We start from the raw sequence: 18,070 nt of genomic DNA on the forward strand, positions 1-18,070 counted from the left end.
TCCTGTTCCCTCCTTGGCCGGCAGGAGGCCAGTCACCTGCTCTGCCAGCCACAGTCCCAGGGAGTGCCGGCTGAACCCCCCTTCCTGCCGTGGGGGGAGCTCATCAGGCAGGTGGCAGCAGGGTGTCCCTCCCTGGGCCCAGCCCCACCCCACGGGGGCAAGGCAGCCTGGTGCCGCTGACACCGTGAGCCCCACTGCGGCCAGTCAGCATGGCCGGGTGATACTTCACCCCAAACCTGCTCGGTGACGTGGAGCCACCGTGGCACCCGGCTTAGCCCAGCACGGAGGGGCCGCGCCCTGAACTGCAGGGTCGGTTGTAAAATGCAGCCAAATTCAGAGACATTGAAACAAGGTGGGGGGGTCGTATCAAACATCGAAACAAGGTGGGGGGTCGTATCAAACATCGAAACAAGGTGGGGGGGTCGTATCAAACATCGAAACAAGGTGGGGGGGATCGTATCAAACATCGAAACAAGGTGTGGGGGGTCGTATCAAACATCGAAACAAGGTGGGGGGGTCGTATCAAACATCGAAACAAGGTGGGGGGTCGTATCAAACATCGAAACAAGGTGGGGGGTCGTATCAAACATCGAAACAAGGTGGGGGGTCGTATCAAACATCGAAACAAGGTGGGGGGTCGTATCAAACATCGAAACAAGGTGGGGGGATCGTATCAAACATCGAAACAAGGTGGGGGGATCGTATCAAACATTGAAACAAGGTGGGAGGTCGTATCAAACATCGAAACAAGGTGGGGGGATCGTATCAAACATTGAAACAAGGTGGGGGGGGTCGTATCTTAGAGTCTGAGAAATGGGGCAGCATTGCAGTTTCTGTTGGCTTTCCAGGCCCTGCTCCAAGCCCCACGACCCCAGCCTGGCACCCCGGCCCCGGCCCCCAGTCTGCAAGAGGCACCTGCACTCTGCGGGCGCGCAGCCCGCGGCAACTATGCCGCTAGGGATGAAACACACGCCGCCAAGGGGAATTGTCAGACGCCTCCAGGAGACAGATGGCTCCAATTTCACAGGCATTCGACGGTGGGGAGGTCTGCATCTCGGAGTGGGGGATTGGTGTTCCTGTTTTACAGAGGGGGAAACTGAGGCTCAAGGGGCCAAGTACTGTGGTTAAGGGCACATGGCACAAATTAGACAGCAGGGGTCTCCAACCTGGGTGCCCCTAACGCTCAGGAGGGGCCGGGCAAAGGCGCAGGTCCTTCCCTGCTTCCAGGGCCATGGCCACACCAGCTTGTGTGGCCAGATGGCGCGAGCCCCGGGATGCAGAGCTGCTGAGACTTTTCTGCGCCCCACAGACAGGGCGGGCTCTGCATGGGGCAGAGAGAGGGATCCAGCTGCAGCCCAGACTCTGGAGTGGGCCCTGCCCTCCAGCTGGCATTTGGTGTCCAGGCGGAGCTGCTCAGGACCACCCCCCATTCTCCAGAAAACTTCTAGAAGGAGCATTATTCCAGAGCACTGCCACGTGCCAGGGACAGAGCCTGGTGGGGACAATCCTGTGTGTCCTCACGATGACACCTTGAGGAGGGCAGGGACGGTGGACGTGGAGGCAGGGGGACAGGGGTCCCTGCCACGCCCCCAGGAAGGGGTGGAGAGCAGGATTTGGGACAGGCTCTGAGCATCACAGCGGCCCTGCTGGGTCATGTTACAGGCTGGGTGGACGCAGCCACCGGAGGGAGGAAGCCCCTACAGGGGAGCAGTCGCAGGAGCCCTGGGAGGGCCAGGGGTGCGGGGGGTGTGTGTGCCCACGATCCTGTCCTTGTACCTCAAACCGGCAGTCACATTTTGCAAATGCTACTGCTGGTCCTAGCTGTGCTCATGGGGATGGGGGGAGGGCCCTTGCTGGGGGCAAAGGTACACTACTGGGGGAACAAATGGAGAGGGGCAGCTTGGCGTTTGATGCCTGGCGGAGGGTGGGCAATGTGGGACTTGTAGACCTTCTTCTGGGGCCCGGATGCTTCCTGGGGAGTCGGCCCGGACAGGTCTGACCTCAACTGGGTTTGCTTGGGTGCTCAGCCGGAGAACCCGGCCCCGGCGGACCCAGCCGCTCACTCACCTCCCACCCCCGGGGGCCAGGTGCCCCGGGCACAGAAGGCACCAGCCAGATGGGCACTGTGTGTCCCCCCGGAGTGCACGCAGCTGTCCCTGCTCCACTCCTGCCCTCCTGGCCCTCAGCTGTGTTTTATAGGAGCGGCCATTACGGCCACTCAGGGTAAGGGATCAAAAGGCCCCGTAAAGCTGGTCTGGTGTTTGGGATCTGAAGCGCTGAAGGCACATTGGGGGCATTTTATGCAGGAGTTGCGGGTAAGCAGGGCAGCTGAACGAGACAGATCGCTGGAAAATTAAATGTGGGCTTTAACTGAGAAATAAGCATTTTCTATGAAAGATAATGACTTCTCTGGAGGCTGGTATCAAGATTTATCTGCCCAAGAGGTTAGTAGGGACTGGAGCCAAGGTGCACGAGGCCCCGGCAGCCGGTGTCTCGGTGTGGAATTCTTGTCGGCTCAATAGACCCCAAGGCCACAGCCGCGCTCGCACTCCCCGGCTGAGATCGGGCATCGGACGCCTTCCACGGAGCTGACCTGAACAATCAGTTATCGTAGAGCGTGGCTCCCCTGGGACCCCGCTGTCGTGGGCGCAGGGCCGCCGGCGCAAGCGTGTCTCCTGCTGGCCCCCAGGGAAGGTCATTCTGGAGGGTCCAGCTGGGAGCACAGCCACCCCACGGCAACCAGAAAGGGGGCGATCGAGTTTGAGGCAAATCTGCAGGGTTTTGATGTGGGCGATTTATTACCACGCCAAACACGTGTGTGTAAAATACATCATTCCTCTCACACGGCCTCGTAAATCCAAAAGGGTCAGCAATAAATAGAGAAAAATAAAAAATTACGGACTAATTTGTTCAGAAAACTAGAAGGAAATCAATAAGAAAGCTGTAGCTCAGAACCTGTTTGGAAATTGTGTCTACAGAGCGTGAACACGTCCCCCCACCCCCATCCAAGCCTCTGCTGGGCGAAGGCAGCACCAAGGGTCTTCGCTGTGCCTCCCCGAGCCCTGAACCGGGACCAGCCAGCATGTGACAAAGGTGGGTCTGGCCAGCGGCTGGCCTGGACATGCGGCTACCCCAGAGCGGGGGGCCTGGTGGAGGACTGCCTGGAGGAGGCCCCTCTCCAGAGCTAGAAAGTGGAGGGCGCAGGCTGACCTCGGGGCTCTGCTGGGCCAGCTTTGGAGACGTCTCCCATCGAAACTGCAAGCCACGAAAGTCTGGGTCTTCCCGGAGGTCCATAAGTGCAGCCAAGGGGATGAGCTCCTCTCTTAAGGCTGCAGAAGCCCGAGGCCCCGGATGGGAGGAACCCAGTCCTGAGGGGTCAGCACCCCGCCCACACCCCTGAAGACAGCCTGTGTCCCCGAGGGCTCATTCGACAATGGACGGCCACCAGGGCAGGGTTCTGGTGTCTTCCAGAAGGAGTCCTGAGCACTCAGCGAGGCTTTGGCCTGCCTACCGCCGGAGGACAGGCTGAGGCTTGGCTGGTGGGCTTTGGCCCTTGAGCTGGCAGCTCCTCTCACGGGCACGGCTGGGCGGGCCCGTAGGCAGGGCCTCAGAAGCCAGCAGCGCCGGGGGTGTGAGCAGGTGCAGACCTGCCCCGGCCACCTCCACCCCGGGCTTCCCCCCAACCACCTTTCACCTTCCTGCCTCTTAGGCTCTGGGGAGCAGGGACCCTTTCAGGCGCCTGACGGAAGCAGCGGACCCAACGCCTGGAAGAACGCAGAGCCCACCGCGCTTGCCGTCACGCCAGCATCCGGTCGTTGGCTTAGCATCAGATGACCACCCGCACGGCCAGCGGCGGGTGGCTATGGTGAGTGGCCGCTCTGCCCTCGGGGGTCCAGGCCTCTGGAGCCTCCCGCACGCGCGGGCACACGCAGGCACAATGACTCCGCAGTCACGGGTGTCTGTGTGTCACTGCGGGCCCTGCACTGTCCCCTCAGGAGTCTCGTCAGTCTGGGGGACACACCGGGTCAGCCTCGGGGGACGCCAGCTCCGCCATCAGCGGGCCGCCGGCTGGGCCAGCTCTGAGAGCACAGCTAGCGAGTCACACAGGATCCTTCTGGTGAGCTGGCTGGAGACCAAACCCACCACCTCGGCTCCCTCCACGCCGGGTACGTCTGCACAGGGGCCCGCGCCCGAAGCAGGAGCCGGGCCGCCCTGCCCGGTGCCAGACAGCCCCGTCCTTCCAGCCGCCAGCAACATTGGCAGACCCTCCCTGGCCACGTAGGCCACTCTGGATGGGGTTGGGGGCTGCACTGGCAGCCGTGGGAGCCCTCCCGCGGCACCACCTGCCCCCACGCACTGGCTGCCCACAGCCTGGGCTCCCCCATCAGAACACAAGTCACCCAATTTGTCCCCAAGGCTTCCACCCCACCCACCTGCTCCGGGGCAGACCCCTGACTCCTGGGGCCCCGGGGACAGTGCCTCAGGCAGGCCCTCCCCAGACAAGGAGGGCAACTCCCCAGTTTTGACGGGGGCATCCTCCCCTGGGGGGCCCAGCGAGCCCCCAGGAGATGTGGCATCTTCAGGTGGGGGAGGGAAGTCTTCTGAGTGGAGGCTGCTGGCGTTGGCCTCGCTCTCTGCTGGGAAGGGGGGAGGCAGAAGAGGGAGGCTGACGTCCCTATGGGTGGAGGACGGAAGGTCGGCACTGCTGTAGGACAGCACGTCATCCACGGGGGACAGGATCTCAGGCAAGACCCCCCTGGCCAGGGTGGGGCAGGCTTCCTCTGGGGCAGGGGAGTCTCCCCTCCCCCTACACCCAGGTGCCCAGCCCTCGGGGGTCCGGGCCACCAGACCTCCAGGGTCCTCAGGAGGAGCCCACAGGCTCACGGGGAGTTCAGGCTCAGACCAGGCCTGTTGGGGTTTCCTGTCATTGGATAGACTCAGGTCAGCGTCCCCAGGCCCCTCTGGGCAGCCAGCTGAGGCCGGCAGAGGCCCAGGGTGTCCTCCTCTGCCAAAGTCCACCACTTCAGACGCCGAGGACCCCGAGGGAGAGGAAAGGGACGGGTCTAAGTCACTGGAAGAAGAGGCTTTGGGTGGGGGTGGCGTGCAGGTAGCCCCCCGCGACACCTGTTTGGCTCTTTCTGTATTTAATCCACTGACCAGGCTCCCACTGGTTGCAGAAGCTTCCTCCCTCCTTGCAGAAGGAGGTGCAGAGCAGGGCTCCGGTCCACTTTCCAGGAGGGAGGAGCCTCCCGCAGGTGAGGAGCGCCCCGAGGCCGGCTTGGCACCAGGGCCTGGCTCGGGCAGGTTCTCCTCGTCCCAGACCTCGCTGGATGCCTCTGACAGCTCTGACCCCGACCTCGAAGAGGGGGCTGTCGGGAGAGGCAGCAGCCAGCCCGCCTGCAGGAGGCCTCCACCCGGCGCCGGGCCTCCTGCCTCCGCCGAGGAGCCGTGCCAGGGACCGGCCCCGCTGCCCTCCAGCCTCTCCCAGGCCACCCGCCTCTCGGCCCGGTGGAGGCCCCCAGAGTCTTGCGGAGAGAACTCCCCGGACCAGCGGGCATCTGTGTCGGGGGCCTCCCCCGCTTCCCAGTCTGACAGGGAGGTGGAGCCCCCAGAAAGCCGCACCAGAGTGGCGGACACTTTCTGAAAGTCCTGGAGAGAGCCACAGGACAGCCCGCTCGCGGAGGACGTGGCATGGGACCCCGAGCGGCTCCGGGGGGCGGACTCACGCTCGGACTCGGGACCCAGCTCCAGGGGGCTGCTGGCACGCGGCCTGGGTGGTGCGGGAGCTGCAGAGAGTGGAGTGTAGGGGTGAGGCCCACAGTCCTCACACTCTGTCACCCCCGCAGCACAGGGACAACCGGCAGCCCACACCCCACGGCCCCTAAGCCAGGGGCCCAAACCAGAAAAACCCAGACGGGTGGAAGAAAAGTCCACAGCGCCAGCATGGCTGAGCCCCCGACTCCACGCCCAGCACCACAGGTAAGGGAATCACGTCTGTGCCCGTCCAGCGGCTGCCGTGGACAGGACTGAGGCTGGCTTTGCCCTGTTCTGTTTCCCCGAGGCACAGGAGGCTCCGGACAGGGTCTCTCCCTACAGTCACTCACCTGCCACGCGGGGCCGTGACAGGAGGGTGGGGAGTGGGCAGGGCTCCCCCGTGGGGCTTTGGGAGAAGGCTGGCTCTGACTGAGGAGCTGGTGTTGGCTGACCCTGAGTGGGGATTCGTTCTTGGGCAAGGCAGGGCCTTTCGGGGCATCACCTGGAGTAGTAGTCAGCCGGGCGGCTTCCGGCCGAGAGAAGGGGTCGCAGGGGGCCTCCTGCCAACAGGTCTCTGTCCTGCAGGCACATTTGTGGGGATGTCCCAGGGGCTCCCCGGAGAAGGCCCCATCCCCCCAGCTTCCTCCTCACAGCTCAGGGCCTCTGCAAGGGCCTTCAACTACCCCATAAGCTTGACAACCGTCTGCCAGGCATCTGCCCCTACGGAGGGGCCATCAAAGCACAGGACTCCCCAGGTGGGGGCCAGGGGCCCTGTGTTTAGGGGTTCTGGCCTCAGTCCCTGCTGGCTCAGGTCTCTGGGGGTGTTACCATCTAAGAGGCTCAGAGGCACATATTCCCTGGAGGGGCCCCTCCTACTGCCCCCACCACTGGATCTTGGGCCAATTCACCAGGTGACATCTTTGTTTCCAGAGGGGGTCAAACTCAGGAGGGCATGGGGAGGGCTGGGGGTGCACTGGGGGCCCAGACCAGGACGAGGGGCTCCAGGAGGGAGTCAGGGTCTCTCAAGGAGAGGACAGGCATCTCCATGCCCCAGGGCCCTGACCCCTGCCTGAGGATCCCGCCAGCCCAGGCAGCCCTCCAAACCTCACACCTCTGTTCCCCTGATGACCAGCTTTCCATTTGGGGGGGCTGCTCCCTGGGGCGGCTGGCAAAATCCAGCTCCAATTCCGACCCTGCTGGGCTTAGGCCACCTTCAGCCGCCTGCTGGAAACATGTTGGAGAAAGACCGCAGCCGGGGTGTGGCATCGGTCTGTGGCCCTTGGCTGTGGGTAAAGCCCCTATGCTCCCATGACTACGGTTAGGAACAAAGAGATCCCCTTAAAGATGGCCCTGGAGACCCCCAGTTACCAGATACCCTCCCCCCGCCACCCACGCGCTCCAAGGACCCCTCAACAGATGAATCCACCTGGGAAGGGCCAAACAGGCTCCATCCCCTCCATACCCTCCACAGGTGGACAGGGTGACCCGCCCAGCCAAAGTCACATGGTAGGACCCGACAAAGCCAGGCCAGGCCCCCACTCTGCCCTCAGGGAGTGCAGGGCCGACTCACGCTGGCTTCCGAGGGGCCGCAGGGACCCCCTTCGCCCAGGGAGTGCTGGTCCTCGAATTTCTGCGCAAGGCTTTCTGTCGGAGGCCAGGTCTTCTCCTCCAACAAGGGGCTGGGGTTGGGTTGGGGCTCTCCTGTGAGGCAAAGGGACCGTAAGCATCGACAGGCACGGAATGGAACACAGGATGTGGACAGCACGGTGTCCAGGAATCCTGAAGCCACGTGAAACAATCAGCCTCGGGAAACGGGCACACCACCTGAACTCGCCCCCCGACATACAGAGGGGGAGACCGAGGGCAGGGAGGAGCACCCCTCGCCGGCCCACCCACGCTGCCCGGGAATGGTGGTGGGGGCGTGTGCAGGGGACCCTCCTGCCGGCACGGCTCTCACAGACGGAGAGGTGGGGATGGCCCCGTCGCACAGCATGGGCGAGGCTCCCTGGGACGCAGGTCTGCCTGACCTCAACCCGGTGCTGCCCCAAGTGGCCAGGGCCCACTGACAGTGACCGTCGGTCCTCGGCAGCTGCTGCCTTGCCTGGTTACCTTGGTCCACGGGGCTCTGGCTCTCCACCAGCCGGCCCCCAGCATGAGGCCAGCTGCCGAGTACAGGCGTGTCCTCTCCCCACACAGGCCTTGGAGGTGGCTGGTGACTGTCAGCAGCTGAAGTGGCCTGGAGGGGTGTCCCGTACTCCTGCCCGGTGGGGGGGCTGCAAGGCAGAGTGCAGAGGGGCTGCGACGGCCCGTCTGGGCTGTGCCCTCTCCAGGTGACGAGCCCTGACCAGGACACTCCACGAGTGGGACAGCATGCGTCCAGGGCACAGCTGTGGACGGTGGCCGAGTGGTCAGCACATGGGTGAGGTAAAACAGGGCCTGGGCCCTGCCCACCAGGCAGCTTCCCAAGTGGGGGCTGTTGCCCCCAGATGGGGCCATTGCTGGGGGCTGACGGGGCACAGGTACAGTGCTGGGGCATGCTGGGAGGGAGGTGTCCCCCAGCACAGGGTGCTCTGTCAAGATTGCTGCACAGAGACCGGCCACTGGGCCCACCTGAGCTCTGGGAGGCCAGGCAGTTTGGAGGCCTGGACACCACACGCCCAGACCCGCTGCCATGCTCCGGGCACACGGACGAGCATCAGGAACCCCCCCCGCTCCTGGCCCCGTCATCACAGCCTCAAGGAGGCAGCTGGGGGTCAAGGCTGCCAGGTCTCCTGACCCCTAGACCAAAGGTCAGTGCTGGCGGGGAGGCCTGCTGGGACACCGCCGACACTGTCTCTGGCTCGGCTTGCCTTGTTTCTGTTCCCTCTCCCCCCAGACACTCACTACAACTGGGCACAGCCAGCTGCCCACCCCCGGGGTGGCCCTGAGCGTCTCCCCCGAGTGGGGTCACAGGGCCATCCTTAGTGCCTGTAATCTTGGGCCTTTGAAGGAGGAGACAGCTCAGGGTCTGCAGCTCTGACTTCTCTGGGGCAAGGCCTGGGGGGCAGCTGTCTGCAGTGTCCCAGATGCAGGCCCCTGCCTGGCCCCAGGAGCAGGGATGCGGAGGACAGAGCAGGGGGCTGTGCCTGAGCCCATCGCCCACCCTCAGCGCGGCCTCGGGAGCAGGACAGGCTAAATAACCTGGAATGGGAGCCCCCTCTTGCCCTTTGAAAGGGTTGTTGTCCTCCCCACCCCCTCCGCACACCCAGGGGCTCAGGCCAGGAGCGCTGGGGGGCGCTGAGAGCAGGGAGTGGCCCACGGGCGCTAGGTCAAGGCTGCACCTGGCCCTGATCCGCTGTGAGCTCTCCTGAGCTCCTCGTTGGAGCAAAAGAATGAAGTACGTCTGTTCCCTGCGTGGCGTGACCTCCAGCAAAAAGTCAGATGTTCCCTCAGTGAGGGAGGGGGTGCTTATAAGAAACCCGAAACTCTTCCTCATACGTATGCAGCCTCTCTGTTCCCTAGCTTTCCAGCAGTGGCTCCTGCCTCACTGGTGTGATGAGACAAGCAAACGAGGCCTGGCCGCTAGGAGGACGGCCGGCTCCCACGGGGCCCAGGCCTGCCCACGGCATGTGCTCACGGCCCTGCCCACACAGCCTTCCCAGCGAGCTGCCGGGTACCCAGAGGGTACAGTCGGCCTGGAAGCCTCTTCAGAGATCCCGGGCCTGGCAATCGATAGCAACGTGAAGGGTAGATCAGTCCATGCTGAGAAGCGCTCTCACGGGGAAGCCAAGTGGGGCTGGTGGCCAGGCAGCAGATGGGCAATGACCCCCCTGCGCAGAGGAGGCTTGCAAAGGGTCCCCCACGTGGGAAGAGGGCCTCTGGAGGCGCCGGTGCTCCCACAGGCAGGCAGGGGCCCCTGTGAAGGCTGCTCCTGGCGGGGGGCCATGAGCCCTTCCCGGGGTGGGGGCTGCCTCCTGCGTCCTCACCCCTGGCTTGCTGTGATTAGAGTCTGGCTGGTGGGCAGACAGCCCTGGGGCCATTTTGTTAAGACAGAGGGAAGGAGGCGTTCCGAGCACAGGGATGTAGGACACTCTTGATGGGAAAAGCAGCTCGCTCTCTCCCATAGCAGGGCTCTGGGTCAGGTGGCACCGGTCATCGGACTCCCCCTCCGCCCTCACGGTGACTCAGCCTGGGCAGGGCCCTCTCGTCTGCCATGAGAGGCCCTTTTGCTGCAAAACGAGGCCAGTGGCCACGTGGCCAGGCCTGTGAGAGAAGGCCCGGCTGCCACAGCTGGTAGGACAGCCCCACACCAGCCTCGGAGGGGGCTCCTGGCAGCTGGGGGGGCCACACTGCCCCTGAGCAAGGCCCATCTACTTGCTTTGTCTCACTGCACCCCACCTGGGGATGGTGGCACCCCTGTCCCCATTTCACAGATGAGGAACCGGGCTCAGAGAAGGGAGGACACCCCAAGGCTACACCCGAGCCAGCAGCCCAGCTAGGAATGAGCCAGCGCCTGCTGTGTCCCTCCCACTGGGCCAGGGCCGCTCTGGCCTCTGCCCACATTCCCATGGGCCAGCCAGCTGGAGCGGGGCCTCCTCGGGGTCCCCAGGGCCGCCCTCCCCTCAGCAGGGCAGAGAGGTGCAGGGCCCAGCAGCCACGAGCACCGGGGCCATTCAGCACAGGAAAGGCTTTTAATAGTGAGCACGGGGCCAGGACTGCCGGTGACAACTCACTGTTGGGCTCGTGGGCTCTCGGGGTTTCTCCAGGGGCTGTGGCTGGTGGGGCTGCTAGGCCCACGTGGTGTCGAGGGGCACGATGAGCCCTGCGCCGGCCCCTCCGTCTGAGCGGGCTTGACTTCCGGGCCAGAGGTCTACGAGAGACAGCACGGGGCGGGGGCTGTGTGAAACACATCGGTCTCACCTGCTCTTAGGAGAAGCAGGGGGCGGGCTTCACGTGGCGAGGCCGCTGGTCGCCTGGCGTGGGGTGCTGAAACAGGTGCTCCCGCCAGCTGCAACAGGCGGTTCTAACCTCCCAGAAGCCCTGCATCTGTGCTAATAGCCCCCAGACAGGTGCAGACATTGGGCCCAGGGCTGGGGAGTCCTTGCCCGAGGCTGCCCCGGGTCACTGCGCTCAAACCCAAGGCCACGCTCTGGAAACAGGCAGCCCCGGTCACCTGTCCTGCAGGTGGGCCTGGGGGAGGGCGCACACCACCAGCTGCTCATCCCGCAGTGTGACCACTAACCCGTAGAACCCAGTTCATTCCAGGCTCACCCAGCCAGGTGAGGCCATCAGCCTCCCCATCTCGACAGAGGGGACGTTCAGGCTGGGGATGGCGGCCCCACTCCGTGTCCACACAGCCCCCTCCATGCGACAGCCCGTGGGATAGGGAGTTGGAGCAAGGACACCCTTGCTGCTCGGGGCTCCCAAGGGGCTGTCCCCCCAGGAGCCCAGGCCACCCTTCCTTCTTGCCTCAGCCGCCACTGGCCCTGTCCCCAGCTCTAGCCTAATGCCCCCCCCTTCCCACTGGGCTGCTCACCTCCACCTCTGGGCCTGGAGCACCTTCCCCTACCGTGGAGGGGGCTGGCTACCCCTCCAGAGCCTGACGAGGGCCACGCTATCCAGGAAACCTCCTTGGCCCCTCCTGCCCTCCAGCCGCACCCTCTGCCCGGGCCCTCCCCACTCTGGGTCTCAGGCACATTGATGGGGAGCCTGCACCGTCCCACGGAGCAGCCCGGTGGCAGGCGATGAGCCTCCAGCCCAGGGAGCACGCCCACCTGAGGCAGCCTGGTCCGGGCCTCGAACTCCTGCTGCAGACGCGCCACGGCTGCCCGCAGGGAAAGGATATCCCTCTGATGCTGCAGGAGCAGCGTCCTCTCCTTGTGTGAGGACAGCTGGGTGTTCCGCAGGCACCGCAGTTCTCTCTGAACCAGCCAGAGGAGCCGTCAGCAAAGCCCCCGACCCCGCACAAAGGCACACGTGGAAGAGAGACCCACGTGATGAGCGGGGAAAGGGGGTGTCTGGGGGGGGCAGCCCGCTCCAGGGGGGCCTTCCCTGAGCCCCTCCAGGCGCGCTTCTCAGCCTGCTCAGCATGTTGGCCCCCCGTGGGTTTGCCCAACAGGAGGCTTAGCGGGAGGTGGGAGGGAAGGTAGGGTGTTGTTCCCTGGGCCCCCCAACCCGGGTTGGGACAAGCCAGCTGCACCTCTGGCCTCCCCCATGCAGCCCTCCCTCTCTCCAGGCTCTGGGCACTGCCCCCACCCCCTGGACTGGTCCCTTCATTAAACTGTCCGCGTCTGTCCTCTGGTCCCTGCTTCGTCTCTGATGGCAGACCCCTCGGCAGAGCCACCTTGCCAGGAGCACATGCTCGGGTCTTTGCACACCTACCCTGGGAGATAGCAGCCTTTATAGGTCAGAGGAGGAAACTAAGGCTGGGCAGAGCTGGGTCCCTGGCTCAAGCCCCAGCAGTCAGGGGCTCCGACCGCCTGGTTCAGCACCTCTTGCCATGTGATAACTGGAGCCCCTTCCAAGGCCCCTTCACAGCTCACGGTCATGCTGTCACCTGCATTTTTCTGTCCGAGTCTCTTCCTTTGCCCCCTCTGCCCAGAACCCTCACATCTGCCACCCTACCTCCTCGGCCCAGACAGGCCGTCTGGGGAGGAGGGTTTCTGTCAACACAGCACCACCTCTCATTGCCCCTCTGGGGGTCCCTGAGCAGGGCCAGCCCCTTACAGTGAGCCTCAGTTTCTTCATCTGCATAAATGGGGCTAACGCTGGTCCCACCACACAGTGGCCCCTGGACACTGGGCTCGGAGCAGCTAGTGAGCCCCTCTGTGGTCGAGCACACTCCCCCCGCCAGTGCTGGCCACACTAACACCCCTGCAGCCCCCACCACAGACACTGCTGCCATCCTCCCGTTCTCAAGGCTCCAGGAGGCCACACACAGCAGGGCCACAGGGCATCCAGGCCACACTGCCCCCTCTGGCCACTGGGCGCTCCCCTTGCACCACAGGGTCCTGAGCCCCAGGGAGGGTGGTGACGGCTGGGGAATTATCACGGTGTGGTGCAGAACACTCACGTTCCCAGCCAGGAGGGTAGCAGGACCAACTGGGTGTCGGTCGCCTGCCACCCCCTCGGGGTTGAGCGGGCCCTTACCTGCTCCTGCTCAAGGCTGCTGAGGGCCTGCTGCTGTCTCTCTGCCAGGGCCGCCAGCAATGCAGCGTTCCCCTTGCTGCCCAGGCACCTGCGGGAGGAGGACCCTCTGCTCACCTCGCATCCAGTAAGTGGGTGTGGAAAACTGCAGAAGCGGTCAGCCAGGTGGACCTGGGATGGTCCCCGCCCTCAGCTTGGACAGGCGGGGGGAACCCGGGGGGCCTGGGGGCCCAGCCCAGGCTGCCACTCTGCCCACCTACTCTGCATGACCACTTTCGGGCCTGACGGACGAAGGGAGGGCAGTGCCTTGCACCCTGGAGCCCCAGCCCACCCAGAGGGTCCTTTGTGTGGGGGGGGGCATCGTGGACCTGCACACGCACACGCACAGCCTCGAGCCGGGGAGGACCTTCACTGGGGTACACTTTTTGGAAGCCAGTGAGGGAACGTCAAGAAGCTACCGATGCATCAGAGTGCACCGTCACTGACACGCATTGACTACAGGGGGCGCCTCTGCGCCTGTTCACTCGCAAGGACGCGGAGCCGGAAACCGCCGCGAGGCCCAGCCTGGAGCCGGGGACAGGCGTGTGCGCTCAGCGGGCACCCCTGCGAGTCGTGGCGCTAGGCAGGGGCGCGGGAAGGTTTCGTGGTGGAAGTGAAACTCGGGCTGCAGAACAGCACTTCGGTGCGTTTCGAACGGTGCTCAACAGCCGCGTGTCTCCCGCAACAAGACTGCGAAACAGGCAGGCTCCCCGGGAGAGGTGGCACTGCGGGGATCGGTGTTTATGGACTTGCTCCCAGCGCTTCACTGCCTCAGCTAGCTTTCCGCAAATATCCATCACCACCGGGACCCGTACCGTCAGTTCGCCGCCACGCCGCGCTGCCCGGGGCTCCGGGGCGGGGCCCGAGCGGGGGCGGAACCGCGCGTGCGCTCACCCTCGCTGCTGCTCCAACCAGGCCAGCTCGGCGCGCATCTTCTCTTCCAGCGCTTTCTCGCGCAGGCGCAGGAGCGCCGTCTGGTGCTGCGCGCGCAGCTCCTCCTCCCGCAGGCTCAGCTCGAGCATCTGTAGCGTGAAGTGGCCCGGGGCTCCGGGGTTGGCGCTCACCTGGGGCGGGGCAGATTGAGCAGGCTGCTCTGGGACCAGCCTCGCTGGGTGGGAGCGTTGCCCAGCCCAGGAGAGGCCGCCACCTCCAAGAAGCTCTCCCAGACTGCCCGCCTCTTTCATCCCCTCCTGTCCTGTCTCCTTTCCTGAGGCGGAGTACCCCCCTCCCTACTGTGAGCTCCCAAGCGCAGGGTGGGGTCCTCATCATCTTAGTCTCGTGCCCAGCCCTAATCCAGGCTGAGCGCTTGTTTGTGCCCAAGAAGGTTGGGGAAAGACCGGGCCACCTACCCTGAAATGTGCAGCCTGAAAGGTGGGGGCCAGCCCTGCTTGAAGAACTTGGCTGAAATGCCTGCTCTCACCTACCACCCCAGGCATGAGGAAGGGGCTTGGGCAGATGTCCGTGGGAAGGGTGGGTGATGCCTGCGGCAGGGAGTGCCTCCCCCAGCCCAGAATTTGCAGCAGGCATACCCTGGGTGCAGGCTCTAGGAGAGGTGGGCCTCAGCACCTGACAGCAGTCAGGTGGAGGATTTGGGTCTAAAAGCTGCTGCCAGGGTGCCTGGGTGGTTCAGTCAGTGAGGTGTCTGCCTTCGGCTGGGGTCGTGATCCCGGGGTCCTGGGATCGAGCCCGCACTGGGCTCCCTGCTCAGTGGGGAGTCAGCTTCTCCCTCTCCCTCTGCTCCTTCCCCAGTCATGCATGCTCTCTCCCTCTTTCTCTTTCAAATAAATACGTAAAATTAAAAATAAATAAATAAAAGCTGCTGCCAGTGCCTGCCCGAGCCCCCTTCCCATGGCACCTCTTCCCGTACCTGGTGGGTAGGGTTGACCCGAGGGTAGAGCCTGGCCAGGGGCAGCTGGGAGGGAGCTTGGTCTGGTCTCACTTCCTGCCCGGACTCTGGGGACAGAAAGCAGTCGGTGGGTGGGTTCTGTAGGGGCTCCAGGGGCCTTTCTTACAGGAGGGCCTCTCAAAGGTAGGCCGTCTGGGGTAGTTTAATACCCCCACCTACACAGCTTGACACCAGATCTTCACAAGGCCACACCAGGAGAATTTCACCATCTCCTTTGTCCTGATGTGAGGCTCTGTGTGACCCCACTGATCGTACAAAGGACCGGACCCAAGGTAGGGGGGCCTCGGCGATGACTCAGTCCTGCTTCACGTCCACGGAAGGAGAGACTGAGGCCCGGAGACAGAGAGTGACCCATTTGAGGTCCAGCGCCAAGCAGGTGGGGTGACGGCAGAGCCCAGATTCTGGACATGAGCAGCTCTCTTGCCAGTGACCACTGCTAGCTGTCCTTCAGTGCAGGTGGGACGGACAAAGGATTCTATAGTTTCAAAAAGCTCATTTGAGGACTTGTGCTTCCCACCAAGAGAGTAAAAGGGATGGGACTGTGAATTTACTGTCCCACTAAATAACTTTAAAAAGCGACGAAATGAAACAATGACATGTGTATAAGAACGCACGCATACATAAATGTGCACACACACGTATACGAAAGAGCAATTTTCCAGACACTGGACATCAGGCAATATAGCACAGTGACCCCTGAGAGACAGAAAACAGGTGAGACCCCTGATTGTCACAGCGTACCGCCTTGAGAGTGTTTCTAGGCTACAGTGCAAAGAAGGGAAACTGAGGCAGAGCCTTGCAGACCCCTTGGGGAGAGGAGATGGAGCTGGGAGTCTGGAGAGACCCAGGCAGCTAAAACTCATGGAAGAAGGACCAGAGAGGAGAGAGCCACACAGGGAGAACCTGGAGATTTGTAGTGTCTCCCATGAGCCTTCGGTGGAAACCATATGAGAAAGCTACCCATGCCGGGGAGAGAAGCATCGGGAAGAAGGAGAAGGCCCGGAGCTGCACCTGTCTCCACTAGCCAGGCTAGAAAACCTCATGATCCACGGGGCTTAGGGCAGAGGCCACAGAAGGTCCTGCCTTGGTCCCAGACGGAGCCCTGCTTCACAGCCACCTCGCAGTTATCAAAGCAACACCTGGAAGGATCTGACTGAGTCCAAGTAACTGCGTTCCAGAACAAAGCTCACAACTGTGTGTGGGAGCACAAAAATATAGCACCAACAAGGTAAAATTCAAAGTGTCCAGCAGGCATGTGAAGAAGCAAGACAGCATGACCTATTCCAAGAGTAACCAATCAGCTGAAACCGACCCCAGATAGTAGAATGAGCCAGAGAAAGACTTTAAAAGCCTTTATAACTGTATTCCCTATGTTTAAAAAGTCAAGTAGAATCAGAGATGATATAAAAGAGTGTCCAAGTGGAACTTTTAGAGACGAAAACCCACATGCCTGAGAAGAAAGACACTGAGTGGGATTAGTGACAGATGAGAGACTGCAGAGGAAAGGAGTAATGAACTTGAAGGCACAACAGTAGGAACTCTCCAAAAGGAAACAGAAGAAAAAAACAAACAAACAAACACACGGAAAGAACCGAAGGTGGCGAAAGGTGCAGGCGAGTGGGGGCCAGGTGGGGACACGGGAGACACGGTGGCCAGATATTCCCAAACACGACGAATATGATAAACCCACAGGTGCAAGGCTCGCGACACAGCCCAAGCACAAGAGACAGAAAGAGAAGCTACACCCTAACCCGTCATATCCAGCAGCTTCAAAGCAGTGACGAAGAGAAAGCAGGAAAAGCAGCCAGAGATAAAAGGCGCCTCCTGTGTGGGGGAAGAGCAAGGCCGACCCCAGGTTTCTTGTCGCAAACAGCGCAAACCAGAACGTCCACCTGGAGTTCTCTGCTCAGCAAAGGATATTTCAAAAACAAATTTGAAATGAGTTTGTCCTCAGACTTTACAAAAGCTAAGAGAATGTGTCACCGGCACCCCCAGAGATGCTAACAGAGGTCCTTCAGGCAGAAGGACAGTGAAGCCAGAGACGGAATCGGATCTACAACAAGGAGAGCGAGCCCGGCAATGGGCGTGTGTGTGTAGAGACCTTCAAAGGGGACGGAGTGTCTCCAGCAGTAAAGGAGACTCGTGGACTTCCTGAACCACCTAAGGTAGATGCCAAGGGCAACGGCACAAAGCCCAGGAAAGGGAAGGGGAAGCACCGGGAGGGCCTGTCCAGCAGGAGGAGGGCTAGCGTGTCGCTGAAAGCCGGGCTCCTCTGCCTGCCCCAGGTGCGGGGTCGGGCGCCTGGCGTGTGCGTGGTTTGGACGACTCTCACCTGCAGAAGCCGACTTGTCCTCCTGACTCTGCTGTCCTTCCTGGGGACCCTGGGGGGCTGGGGCAGCGTCTCTGCCCAGGGCCGGGTGTGATCTGCAGGGAAAAGGGCTGGAGACACAGTTCCAGCAGCACCGGCTGCCCGCGCCTGTCCGCTGTGTTGGGAGGCAGTGACCAGCCCCACCCGGGGCCCCACCTGGGTCTGGCCGTCGAGGTGCTTGGAGAGGTTGTCGGCTCCAGGACTCTGCACACCCGTGCCCGGTCCTGCTCTGAAGCCAGAGCTGAAGCCGTCTCTGACCTGGCCTGGGTGGCGTGTTTCTCCATCAGCTGCTGCAAGCACAGGAAGGGGGGTGTGTTGTGGAGACCCCAACCTCAGAGCCTCCTTTGTCCGTCCTCCACATGAGGCTGACAGGCCCCCCTGCCCCCAGACAGGGCTGGACGTGGCAGGGTGGGGAGGGCAGCAGGTGCTCAGCAGACACAGAGCAAGGCCAGGGCTGGAGCACCCCAAAGTTGGGGGATCAGATGGCCCGGAAACCGCAGCCCTGCACCCCAAGCACGCAGCAGCTGTGATGCAGGGAACAGGGAGCAGAAGGAGAGAGCTGGAGCCCGGGCCGGGTGTGTACGATGCCCACACATGCAGGCACGTGTGTGCACATGTGTGCGCACACGCTCCCCGGGCTGGGGTACCCTCCTGGGAATGCCTCCCAACAGTCCCCCAAACAAAGACACGGAGAAGCTTGAGGACATCCAACCAGATCCCAGACGTCGGCCCAGGGCCGGGCACCGTCTGGACCACCCCGAGCGCAGGCGGTTTGGAGATGTGGGGCCCCTTCCCCTCCTGGCAGACCTGCCAGGGCTGTGAGTGTCCTGCACACATCAGCTCACAAGCTCCAACAGAGGGCCCACGACTCAGGTGAG

General features: G+C 62.9%; 1 protein-coding gene across 1 annotated transcript in view; it reads right to left on the bottom strand.

Annotated features, from left to right (window-relative positions):
- Window positions 1-4,053: 4,053 nt before the first annotated feature.
- The window catches only part of CCDC187 (coiled-coil domain containing 187), a 36,070-nt gene continuing 22,053 nt past the window's right edge, over window positions 4,054-18,070 (bottom strand). Inside the window, exons 14-25 of the mRNA XM_057313379.1 lie at window positions 17,349-17,482; window positions 17,157-17,248; window positions 14,786-14,871; window positions 13,813-13,940; window positions 12,883-12,970; window positions 11,508-11,654; window positions 10,467-10,603; window positions 7,864-8,027; window positions 7,325-7,455; window positions 6,866-6,975; window positions 5,837-6,333; window positions 4,054-5,786 (exon numbers count right to left, since the gene is read on the bottom strand). Coding sequence (XP_057169362.1) covers window positions 4,054-5,786; window positions 5,837-6,333; window positions 6,866-6,975; window positions 7,325-7,455; window positions 7,864-8,027; window positions 10,467-10,603; window positions 11,508-11,654; window positions 12,883-12,970; window positions 13,813-13,940; window positions 14,786-14,871; window positions 17,157-17,248; window positions 17,349-17,482 — 3,447 coding nt within the window. The remainder of the gene's footprint in view (window positions 5,787-5,836; window positions 6,334-6,865; window positions 6,976-7,324; window positions 7,456-7,863; window positions 8,028-10,466; window positions 10,604-11,507; window positions 11,655-12,882; window positions 12,971-13,812; window positions 13,941-14,785; window positions 14,872-17,156; window positions 17,249-17,348; window positions 17,483-18,070) is intronic.

The sequence above is a fragment of the Ursus arctos genome, unplaced genomic scaffold, assembly GCF_023065955.2.
Source record: "Ursus arctos isolate Adak ecotype North America unplaced genomic scaffold, UrsArc2.0 scaffold_18, whole genome shotgun sequence".
NCBI lineage: Eukaryota > Metazoa > Chordata > Mammalia > Carnivora > Ursidae > Ursus > Ursus arctos.